Source organism: Oncorhynchus tshawytscha, linkage group LG16 (genome assembly GCF_018296145.1).
Source record: "Oncorhynchus tshawytscha isolate Ot180627B linkage group LG16, Otsh_v2.0, whole genome shotgun sequence".
Lineage (NCBI taxonomy): Eukaryota > Metazoa > Chordata > Actinopteri > Salmoniformes > Salmonidae > Oncorhynchus > Oncorhynchus tshawytscha.
The window spans coordinates 49,605,195-49,618,012 of NC_056444.1; the positions used below are offsets into that span (position 1 = coordinate 49,605,195).

The 12,818-nt window shown below is 40.4% G+C and overlaps 1 protein-coding gene across 2 annotated transcripts; it reads right to left on the reverse strand.

Moving 5' to 3' along the window:
* Positions 1 to 1,255: 1,255 nt before the first annotated feature.
* On the reverse strand, positions 1,256 to 8,864 carry LOC112215816 (PRELI domain containing protein 3B). Of its 2 annotated transcripts, none has more exons than XM_024375230.2 (6): positions 8,707 to 8,864; positions 5,959 to 6,127; positions 5,302 to 5,391; positions 3,705 to 3,775; positions 3,467 to 3,569; positions 1,256 to 3,328 (listed from the first exon to the last, which is right to left on the reverse strand). In XM_024375230.2, the coding sequence occupies exons 1-6, from the start codon at positions 8,736 to 8,738 to the stop codon at positions 3,212 to 3,214; spliced, it is 582 nt and encodes a 193-aa protein (XP_024230998.1). In that variant the 5' UTR covers positions 8,739 to 8,864; the 3' UTR covers positions 1,256 to 3,211. The 2 variants fall into 2 exon arrangements, with proteins under 2 accessions (XP_024230998.1, XP_024230999.1); XM_024375231.2 differs by having other exon boundaries at positions 1,256 to 3,333; positions 8,707 to 8,859.
* Between the last annotated feature and the right edge of the window lie 3,954 nt (positions 8,865 to 12,818).

Sequence of the window (12,818 nt, forward strand, 5' to 3'; positions counted from 1 at the left end):
TCACCAATTAACTGTAATACACCCCCGAAAATAATTAAAACATAGATACTAAGAAGGTAATTACACTAACCATAACACAGAGTTACCGTATCTAGCCAGTTAGCATGCTAAATCCGAAATAATAGTATTTGCAACAATAACAGCCAAGTTTCATCTTAGCAACTGTCTTATAAACAACAGTCCAAACAACATGAAACAGTAGGCCTAGCTAAATAGCTAAACCTGCTGTATCTGAAATAAAGTGATTTCAACTATGACAGTGACTTTCCAAGCATCCATCCAACAACACTTAGATGCCTATTGGATATGGATGAATCCATCGTTGACATCACCCTGTTGTTTCCTATGAAAATGCTCGGTGGCGCGTTTGATGATTTGGAAATGTAATTTCAGCATGTCGCCATCTTGCTACATGGAGGAGTTTTTGGAAACATTGCATGTGCAGTTTGAGCGACTCTAGGAAGTGATGTTGCATGCTAGCCCAGTGCTGCCCCTTCTCAAGGAGTATCTCAAATTGAAGGCCAACCAAAGTACTGCAGGCTGCCATTAGCAACTAAATTGTCCTTATAACTTTGTATGTGTGTGATTTTAAAGTAATCGGTTCAAGGACATACACTACATGACCAAAAATATGTGGACACCTGCTCGTCAAACATTTCATTCTCATTCCAAAATCATGGTCATTAATATGGAGTTGGTCCACCTTTGCTGTTATAACACTTTCGTGGGAAGGCTATCCACTAGACATTGGAACATTGCTGCGGGGATTTGCTTCCATTCAGCCACAAGAGAATTAGTAAGGTCCGGCACTGATGTTGGGCAATTAGGCTTGGTTAGAAGCCAGCGTTCCAATTAATCCTAAAGGTGTTCGATGGGGTTGAGGTCAGGGCTCTGTGCAGGCCAGTCAAGTTCTTCCACACCGATCTCGACAAACCATTTCTGTATGTATCTAGCTTTGTGCACGGGGGGCATTGTCATGCTGAAACAGGAAAGGGCCGAATAATGTCATAGTTTTCCTTAAAATATGTTAAAAGGAGATTGTGTTAGAATTGTGTGGGCGTACCAACAGAATGATATGGGCGTTTACGATCCTAAAAAAATATTCAGTTGAGTAGACCACTGATTGGCCTAAGAAATTCCAGCCTTTGGCTATGGCCATGTAAGAGTAAAAATTAGCAGTATATATATATATATATATAAATACACAGTTTAAACTTTTAGTACTTGCCCACATGATCACATCTAAGACACCCTGTTCATGAAACAATAACATTTTATTGAGATCATTTCAGTGTTAAGTACTTCTGTTTGACATTCTCGGAATGTGTACTCATATATAGCCATTGTTTTCAAATGTTCCGCGCATGACACTTCATTCCTGAAACAAGTGACTGATATCTGGAGTGCCACTCAGACTTCACCCAACATCAACACAACCCTGACACAAGTGGGACAACAGTAACAGTTTTTAAAAGGGAGTTTGGGATGTTAAAGGGGAGTGTATCTGAATAGGCATATGTAGAACTGATGACATAACGCTGCATTCATAACCAAGTGGGAAGGTGGTATTTACCAGATACGACTGGGAAAAATCCACTTGAAACTGCCACAACTGGTAATTACTAGTGGGGAACTGTCATCCTAGAGCATCTTCTCCCACATGCTGACCTCTGACATTGCCTACTAAGGAAATTACCTCAATAACAGCATTCTCTTCCTTAAAATGCCACAAAATGTAGTTTTTTTAACACCAATTTGTTTATATGCCAGATGTTAGTTTGTGGTTGACACAGCTTGTTGGCCATTAGCCAATCTGCGTTTCTCCAAGCATGTGAATGCATCCAACACATGACTTTACAATGGGTAATTACTCCCGAACCCAGCAAATGTCACTGCTGGCAGGAGGAGACTGGTGAGATGAACCACTGCAGTAGGTTACAACACTAGGAGCTTATAAAAACACAAATACTGTCATATGCCACCAAATGAGGGGGAAGAAACAATCCTGGTAGGTTCAGGATCACAAATGTGATTTGTTTGTTTTACTCATACTATGATGACATTTTACAAAATGGGTTGTTCAAGACTGCAGAGTTAAAAACCAACAGTCACTCCTGTCTAATGATCCCGAACATACCCCGTCGCAGTGGCCACCGTTAACATTCACTGACTACACCCAACACTACAGGGCCAATATTCATAAGGTTGTGGAAATCAAATACTGTTGTAACTGTTGAGAACCATTTGGGAGAATTTAGCAAATATATCCACACTTCTGAACATAGTGAATACAATGGTGGTACTCTTGTTACTTGGTAATAATACGTGCAATAACAATGAGTTAAAGTAATTAAAATTCACGTTTTCATTACTGAATATATAACAGTAACTTTACAACACCCCACCAAACAGACCCACAAACATAATTAGTTTCTCTTCTCAGTAATTTAATGGTTCCCTGAAAATGACTACTAGCCTATTCATGGTTGTAAGTGCATGGCTGGCATAGGCAACATAGAATGATGTTCAATTGAAACGTCAAGTGCCAGAGAGGAAACCAGATCAGTGCAGAACAACAATAGGAGGACAGGAGGAGAATAAATAAACCTGATGACCTGTAGGCACGGTGTGATTCAAAATGTTAGAAGACCAGAAATCCCATGAGCCTCGAATGCAACCCGGTTCAACCCTTTTTACTGCTGCGTTCATAACCAAGTGGGAAGTCAGAATATGCCACATACGACTTGGAAAAAGCCACCCGAATGGCTGGTAATTACTAGTGGGAAACAATCCACATTGACAATTAAATGCAACATTTATATAAATGAATCTATTAATATGGCTTTTGAATACTATAATTTGTATGCAAACATGATAACCTTAAACTAAAAGTAAAGCTTACTTTTGTTGGCCATTAGCCAATAGGCTTTTCTCAAATTCAAAGCATGTGAATGCATCCAACTAGTATTTAAGACCTCACAACTGGTAAATTCCCACCTCCCATTTGGTTACGAACGCAGCATGCCATCATCAGCTTCACTGTGTACCCAACTGTGTGTAACCCTGCTTGTATGGGCAGTCCGCTGAGGGAAGGATGCGTTCTTGTGACAGAAAATGAGTGGGCCAATACAGGAGGTGGCTGTGCTGGCAGATTAGGGGAAGGTCTCCCTTTTCAGGGAAAATGTCTGAGTTCCATTGAGATGGCGGCTGATCATTTCTCTGCGACTGCAGCTGCCATGGGGATGCGGATTGTGGCCTGTGCCGTCGCTGCCAGCTCCTCGATCTCTGTGTTTAACCGCCTGATGACCCACTCCATCGCCTCTCGTCCCTGAACAAAATACCAAACACACATGGGGAAGTTAAGGGCTGAAACAAGGCCATACATGGATGAGATTGTTTTATCTCATACTATTTCCATTCAAATATTCCATCCAGGCTGCAGGTGTAAAGTGAGGAGAGGACTTACTTTGCCTGCGTTTGCCGAGATGGTTTTGGCCATGAGCCCTTCCAGGTAACTGCTCAGACTAATTCCTTTCACAGAGATAAGTGCCTCTTGTGTCAGTATGGTCCTAAACATAGGGACAAACAGAAGAAAAAACAAGTTTAGATGTGAAACTCAAACCTATTTATCTAATTTGCTGTAATTAACCTTTAAAAATCAACCCATTAATAAAAAGGTATATCTATCTATCTATATATCTTACTTTTCGGGATCCTGCGGATGCGGCCTGTATGTTAACTTCTCGTCCACAGATACTATGTTAGTACATGAAATCTGAAACCAGAGGAAAGTGCATCAATGTCAGTTTACAGGGATAAAGCTGGAGTTAGCTACAATATCCATAAATGTACACTGAACAAACAAATGCAACAGGTAAAGTGCTGGTCCCATTTTTCATGTGCTGAAATAAAAGATCCACAAGCTGTTCCACAAGCACAAAAAGAGTATCCCTCAAATGTGGTGTGCAAATGTGTTTACATTCCTGTTAGTAAGTATTTCTCATTTGCCAAAATCATCCATCCACCTGACAGGTGTGGCATATTATGAAACTGTTTAAACAGCATTATCATTACACAGGTGCACCTTGTGCTGGGGACAGAATGCCACAGACGTTTCAAGTTGAGGGGGTGTGCAATCAGCATGCTGACTGCAGGAATGTCCACCAGAGCTATTGCCAGAGAATTTAACGTTAATTTATCTACCATAAGCCATCAACATCGTTTTAGAGAATTTGGTAGTACGTCCAACTAGCCTCAACTGCAGACCATGTGTAACCACGCCAGCCCAGGACCTCCACATCCGGCTTCTTCAACTGCGGGATCATCTTGAGACTAGTCACGCGGACAGCTGATGAAACTGGGTTTGCTCAACCGAAGAATTTCAGCACAAACTGTCAGAAACCGTCTCGGGGAATTTCATCTGTGTGAATGTCGTCCTCACCAGGGTCTTGACCTGACTGAAGTTCGGCATCGTAACCGACCTCAGTGGGCAAATGCTCACCTTCGATGGCCACTGATATGCTGGAGAAGTGTGCTTCTCACCTCTTGAATACCAATTTCAACTGTACCGGGCAGATGGCGTGTATGGCGTTGTGTGGGCGAGTGGTTTGCTGAAATCAACATTGTGAACAGAGTGCCCCATGGTGGGGGAGGGGTTATGGTATGGGCAGGTATAAGCTATGCAAACAATTGCCTTTTATCAATGACAATTTGAATGCACAGAGATACCGTGACGGGATCCTGAGGCCCATTGTCATTGCATTCATCCACCGCCTCATGTTTCAGCCTGATAATGCACAGCCCCATATCGCAAGGATCTGTACACAATTCCTGGAAGTTGTAAATGTCCCAGTTCTTCCATGGCCTGCATACTCACCAGACATGTCACCCATCGAGCATATTTGGGATGCTCTGGATCGACATGTACAACAGCGTGTTCAAGTTCCTGCCAATATCCAGCAACTTGGCACAACCATTGAAGAGCAGGACAAGATTACACTGACCACAATCAACAGCCTAATCAACTTTATTCAAAGGAGATGTGTTGCGCTGCATCAGGTAAATGGGTCACACCAGATACGGACTGGTTTTCTGATCCACGCCACTACCTTTAAGATGTGTGACCAACAGATGCATATGTCTATTCCCAGTCATGTGAAATCCATAGATTAGGGCCTAATAATTTAATTTCAATTGACTGATTTCCTTATATAAACTGTAACTCTGTAAAATCTTTGAAATTGTTGCATGTTGTGTTTAGATTTTTGTTCAGCATACATCCGACAATAGGTTTGAACTCACATTTGTAGATTGCAGCTCAAAAGTCTTTTCCTTGGGGTCCACCACCGAATGTTCCTGGATGTATGTGTTGGTTCGTGTTATACCAATGAGCTGGGATAAAAATAAAAATAAACATTATCACTGTCAGTGACATGTTTGACATCAATGACAAAACATCCTCAGATCTGTTGATTCACAAGTTAATGTTTAAGAAACATTGACCCAATAAATTCATGCGGTCTTGATTACACAACACCAGTCTGAACCGTCAAGCTGAGACAACCTTCAGGAATAGGTCTAGCAGAGCTGAGGTCATGACAGTGTGCAATCATGTAACTGCCACAGAGCTGTACAGACAGCCAACTGTTCTGAGCATTACCAACTTCACTGGAATGAGCATCATTCAATATTTTGCCTAGTCTAACAGCAAGCCTACACATACTGACTAAGCCCCTGAAATAAACCTGACTGCTCCGATTGAATGTCAACATTAGTACACTCAACTTCTGATAAAAGCAATGGATTTGGATTGTTGCGTGTACAGAAAAGTATATCAATATCTACAGCAGTGAGAAGACAATGTATCCTCATTGGGACTGGTGACCTGCAATGCACTCATCAGGATAATCATATCAGCGGCAATATTGGAGACAGGCATCCAGTGTGCTGAGGACTTACAGTCTTGGCCAAGGAGGGCAGTCCCCATTCTGTGCTGAGCAGTCTGTTGCTGTATAGCCGGCCCTGTGTGTCCACATGTCTGTTCAACACATCAACCCCTACCACGCCAGGGTTCATTGGGTTGGGATACTTCTGCATTGCTGCCTTGGTCACAGTCTCCCACGGGTGGCTGTGGGGGGAGACAAGACAGGAAATCAATATGACTGTAATACTATCATAATGTGTGCATTTCATAATCTTATCACGTGGACATCATGGCATGCGCCAAAATGAATTCATTTGAAAAGCTGTCCTGACATTTACCTGACTAAACTTCACAGTGAAGTACGTTTCTGATGAACTCCAACGACTGAGTGGAGCAGAGACCAGGCTTAGGGGAATTAAGCTCTGACTAGTGATTAGCCCAAGGTCAATACTTACATATTAAAAACATTAACCTTGTACCCATGTTTGTTCTCTGTAGTTGCATGCCTTTGTTTGCTAGAATCCATACTTTATCCATAAACGTTAATCAAATACAACCATCGACTGTTTCCTTGTTGAGATTCAAGTGACGTGCATTTGCCCTGAGCAGTCATCTTCGAGCAAAAGCAATGAGCAAACCGCCAATGGTTGTATTTGTTTAATGTTTATTTAAAAAGTAAGGATTTCAGCAATCAAACAGACATGGAACTACAGAGGACAAACATACATTCGTACAAGGTAAGCATTTCAGAATTAGCTTATTTTTTAAAAGTATTGACCTTGGGCAAATCGATGTAGTTGGAGCTGAATTCCAAAGCCTTGTGTCTGCTCCACTCCATTGGTGGAAATAATCAGAAACTTCGTCACCATGGAGTGGTTTAGCCAGCTAGACATTATACTGTGGGACGTGGATTTTGAAATATTCATTATGGGTTCAGTAATACAAGTAAATGTACTTGGTTTGTCCTTGACCATGTATCCTTTTTAATGTGCAATAGCAGCTTTGTTTACAAATCGCATGCTAGGTTTCCATCTAATTGGCAACATGATTTATGCTAATATTCTAAAATGTGCATTTTCCCACCAGAGATGAGTGTCCATCAAATTGACTTGATGCAGATAAAAAGCTGTGCGTGATGACGTAGTGCAAATACACATGCGTTTTGCAGTTAAATTCCCATGTAGAGAATAAAAAAACAAGTTAAATGGGCTTTGCATTTTCAACTCTATTGATGGTTCTCACAACAAAATAATGGTGTTATATAGCCAGTGTTGGTATTAGCAGGTGCACTCTAGCCAACAGGTTGCAGATGTAGGCTGGCCTACCCGCACTCTATTATGAGTTAATGGACAAAAGAGCAAGATGATTTTTATTTGCAAACAGGCAGCCAAGCATCGATGATCATGTGACCAGAATAAGACCCACAATATTTATTGGAAAGGAGCATCATTTGAGCTCAACATCTGGCACTTTTTCAAACCTGTGAAGTTCTTCCTAACTTATTTTAACTGCATGCTTTCCTGACTAGTCATTGTGGGAGGACCACAAATTGTCGCATGACTCCAAGTTCTTCGATATTATATCAATATTTCTCACAATTAATTTTAAAGATACGGTAGACAAGGTGGGATCTCTTTGTATTTTGTCAACATTTGGAAAGTTTACAGACAAAATGTTACAATCAGTCCAGTAATAAAAAAGACATGTAGTTGACTCGCATAAAATGGTAGGATGGAAACCTGGTTAGAGGTATAAAATCCCCAGAGTATTAAACCCTGGTTATTGGGACATAAGAACCATGATCCCACCATTGTGCCTCCAGTACAGTAGGTAGGTAGCTAGCTGGAATAGAACGCCCTTTATTCGAGTCTCAGAGTGAATGCCTGTTTTTTTAAAAACATTTAACAGCAGCCAAAGTGAAATGTTATGGCCTTTAACCTTGTACGATTAAATCGGGGAAGCGACAGTGGATCCGTCCGTTAATCACACGTTCTAAGACAGTACTGGGACGATTGCGGAAACTTGTGTTAACAAAATTACACCGATTGGCCCAAGGTGGGAGCTAGTAATTAATTTAAATGTGTTAGTGTGAGCATCTCAATTGGCCCGAGGGGTTGCGCTGCATCGTCCGCGGGTTACACCATGTTTACTGTTGCCATATTTTAGCTTGTTGGCTTGGACTTGGACTGTTGCCCTTCTTATTATACCTCAGTGACCGTTACGTAATGAGAGAAACACCTTTAACGCCATTTCTATACAGCTACGACCGGAAGTGACTATCCATGGCAGGTTACGAGAACATAATGAATTCACAAGTTCCACCACTGCTGGATACTTCGACTGGAATGCATTGACATAGTTAATTAGCTACTTGTAATGTGGCTAACTAGCAGCGTTAGCAAAACTAGCTAGTATTATTTGGTTAGTTAAAAATACTGTTTAGTAACGTTAATACAATTAGGGCTGCCTGTTTTCTCGATAGCCATTCGTAGAACAATAGCTAGCAATAACAATGGACAGAGTTTGATGTGTTGGCTAGCCAAGTAGCTTGTTAGCTAGCTAGCTACAACGTTAGATGCTTTTAACTAAACACTCACTAATTTGTAATGGCAGCAGGCTAGCGTTAGCTGGCTAAAGTCAAAGAGCAAACGTTGGCCGGTTGGGAACCTAGCTACCACTACCCGCGCTAGCATGCTACAAACTTAAATAAGCTAACAAGATAGCGTAATATCAAGCGTATTTAAAATACGCACTTTATAAATCCTTATTAATAATTTACTCACTTGAATATGTGTTCGGAGGTCCAGATCTTCATGTTTTAGACCGTTTTGTCAGGGCTTGCGAGTCGGCCACTTACGACAGCTTGACCTCAGCTGTGAAGGAAACGACGTTGCCCACTAGTGGAAAAATTATGGTCCGTCCCCCTCCACCCACTTCTATAAAAAATAAAAAAAGATCAACCAATCAGAGAAAAACATGACCGAGTACACTGCACTGGAATTTCTGACGCGTATTTTTGAGTAAGAATTTATCTCGTACATATCTCCTTACATAACGTGAAAGGCTGTGCCTACCAAATTTAACGGTCTGTCAATCGCAAATCACAGACAATGTCCCGCCCCCAGGAAGCGAGTCAAGAGAAGATTGCGGAGAGAAGGCACATATAGAACAGTGGGTTAGTTATACAAATCTTTGGAGAATGTTGAGACACAGATAGAACAATGAGCTAGAACAATGGGTTAGTTTTATATATATATATATATATATAAAAGTTGGTTAAGAGATATTAAAGAAAGGAGGATATAGGGATCCCATTGGTCAATGAATGGAGGAATGTATAGCACCCCATCCAGCAGACTGTCGACCAATCGCGTTCACGTTGTCATGCTGTGTGACGCGGTTGCTAAACTAATCCTCACGAAATGCCTTCTCAAAGGCAGGGTGTAAATCGAGAAACCTGCCTATTTTCTTCGAAAGTACATAATATCGCGATTCCAAAGCTATATGATATTACAGAAAACAAGCTAATTATCTGACGTCTCTGAAAGGATGTGTAATGTTGTACTTCTTGTTGACGAAAATATTCGTCTTCGTTGATGTTTAACTGCGGTTGGCATCCAATATGTTGCATTACCGCCCCCAATTTAGATCCATTACACGTTGTGATACAAAATGGGAAAGGGGAACCCACTGTTCCTAGGCTGTCATTGTAAATAAGAAATTGTTCTTAACTGACTTGCCTAGTTAAATAAAGGTTAAATAAATTTTTAAAAAGTATCGGATACATTGCAAGTTGAGGGGTTTTCACAACAGTAGCCGGGCTATAAAAAGTATATTGTCCTGCTAATAGGAAACATTTGCATGATGGGCTACATTCTTTATTGTAACCACAATGTCACACATCATTTGAATCTACCTTTCCAATTACTTTTAGAGTTTGGGATTTACAAATGTGGGCTTTTAATTTTTAGTTACATTGATTTAGTTCGAACGTGCAGACTTTCTTTAAATTATTGTTTTAAAGTTGGATGCTAAATATTTGACCAGTTGCAATTGTAAGTAAGCCTAATAATTTAAAAAAAAAAATCTACTTATATTAGGCTGTTAAGCCTCATAGCCTACCTCAGCCAGTTAAGTTATTTTGTATAGGTCTAGGCTCCATCTGTTGGTGTGCAACACTTGCATAACAAGCTAGCTATATTTTCAGCACCAGCCACTACTCACCTGATTACGCTGCGGTTGCCACCAGTTAAAAAAATAATGTAAACAGGCAAGTCAGGTAAGAACAAATTCTTATTTACAATGAAGGACTACCCCGACCAAACCCGGATGACGCTAAACCAATTGTGCGTCGCCCTATGGCACTCCCAACCACGGTAGGATGCAGCCTGATTTCAAACCAGGGACTGTAGTAAAGCCTCTTGCACCAAGAAGCAGTGCCTTAAACCGACCGCTGCGCCACTCGGGAGCCATGACCAATATATACAGTTGAAGTCGGAAGTTTACATACACCTTAGCCAAATACATTTAAATTCAGTTTCACAATTTCTGACATTCAATCCAAGTAAAAATTCCCTGTCTTAGGTCAGTTAGGATCACCACTTTATTTGAAGAATGTGAAATGTCAGAATAGAGGATTTATTTTAACTTTTATTTACTTCATCACATTCCCAGTGGGTCAGACATTTACATACACTCAATTGGTATTTGGTAGCATCTCCTTTAAATTGTTTAACTTGGTTCAAACGTTTTAGGTAGCCTTCCACAAGCTTCCCACAATAAATTGGGTGAATTTTGGCCCATTCCTCCTGACAGAGCTGGTGTAACGGAGTCAGGTTTGTAGACCTGACCCAAGATGTTTATACTTGCGTATTATTGTTTGTACAGCTGAACGTGGTACCTTCAGGTGTTTGAAAATTGCTCCCAAGGATAAACTAGACTTGTGGAGGTCTACAATTTTTTTTTGTGGTCTTGGCTGATTTATTTTGATTTTCCCATGAGGTCATGCAAAGAAGCACTGAGTTTGAAGGTGGGCCTTGAAATACGTCCACAGGTACACCTCCAATTGACTCAGATGATGTCAATTAGCCTATCAGAAGCTTCTAAAGCCATGACATCATTTTCTGGAATTTTCCAAGCTGTTTAAAGGCACAGTCAACTTAGTGTATGTAATTTTAGTGTATGTAAACTTCTGACCCACTGGAATTGTGATACAGTGAATTATAAGTGAAATAATCTGTCTGTAAACAATTGTTGGAAAAATTACTTGTGTCATGCACAAAGTAGATGTCCTAACCAACTGGCCAAAACTATAGTTTGTTAACAAGAAATTTGTGGATTGGTTGAAAAATGAGTTTTAATGACTGCAACCTAAGTGTATGTAAACTTCCGACTTCAACTGCATATATAAAAAAATTTTCTCAGAACATTAACCGTGTGTAGGTAAGATAAGTGTGTAGGTAGATGTGGAAAGATAGATACATTATTTGTTGCAAGTCTCTTCCACACATCATTCAGTACACTTGTGGGGCATGCTGGCAGGATGTACTGTTTTTTATTCTGTATATATTAATTAGAAATCAGCCTTTACTTAAATCATGTTTCTCGTCTATTGCATAGTTACAATGTCTAGTTAAATTTTTAAAATGATTACACAAGTCAGTTAAGAAACTAATCTTATTTTCAGTAACAGCCTAGGAACAGTGGGTTAACTCCCTTGTTCAGGGGTAGAACGACTGCTTCTTACCTTGTCAGCTCAGGGATTTGATCTTGTGACCTTTCAGTTACAAGTCCAACACTCTAACCATTAGGCTACCTGCCACCATTGATGGGGTAGGAGTCATTTAAAAACAAACTTACTACAAACTTCCGACTTCAACTGTATGTATTACAATTATACACTTCAACAGTGTTTGTTGAAGTGTATAATTGTAATACATACAGTTGAAGTCGGAAGTTTGTAGTAAGTTTGTTTTTAAATGACTCCTACCCCATCAATGGTGGCAGGTAGCCTAATGGTTAGAGTGTTGCAATATATAGTTTGTTAACAATATATAGTTTGTTTCAACCAATCCACAAATTTCTTGTTAACAAACTATTGCCTCAATACACTAACACTTGCCTAGTTAAATAAAGTTTCAATAAAAAAAGACAATCATTTAATGTAGGTAGGCCGTGAATGGCATCACACACCAGTACAGCAGGTGGCGGTATATGCACTTAAAATTTGGATGCGATCCGCCAACCTAATCCCCAAAAAGAAGACGGGTCCACGCTAACGACGTCATCACGCACATTTCCGAGTTGTCCTTGAACGAAACATCACTGGCAAAATGGTTGCATACTGGAGACAAGCTGGCCTTAGGTAAATGTATTGTATATTTAACACAATATTACATTTTGCTTGTATTCTGATTGTAAGGTGATGCACTTAAATTATGTAGTTACTAAATTGCATATTTGCTTGAGAGCTCTGGTGTGATGGATATGACTATCCAGCTAGCCGGAATGCTAGCACGTTCAATGAACTTGACAAGCTAACTAACATGTTTCCCGTGAGTTATATGAATTGTCTTAATTGGTGTGGTACCACTCTTTTTGTTATACGTATCATCGTGGTTTAAGAACACATGACAATGAATTATCATTCAGATGCTAGCCTCGGCATGTTGGCTAAAGTGTGATTATCTGTGTCCTCTGCAGCTACATTCGCTTCTCTGCGATCTGCGCAAGTGCAGTGCGTGCGGCACTGAAACCCCAGTTCAAAGTCGAGGCACTGAAAGTTGCCGAGTCCAGCGTCAAAGTCTACGTACCAAAGTCTGTAGCATGTAAGTGTTGACAAGACAAATCAGAAATCACTACAGTATTGGGGATAAGAGGTGGGGATGCTGGACCT

Coding starts and splice junctions, on each gene's coding strand:
- LOC112215816 (XM_024375230.2), bottom strand. CDS start 8,738: ATGAAGATCTGGACCTCCGAACACATATTCAA. Junction 3,776..5,301: donor TTGAGCTGCAATCTACAAAT/GTGAGTTCAAAC, acceptor CTCTGGTTTCAG/ATTTCATGTACTAACATAGT. Junction 3,570..3,704: donor CATCCGCAGGATCCCGAAAA/GTAAGATATATA, acceptor CCCTATGTTTAG/GACCATACTGACACAAGAGG.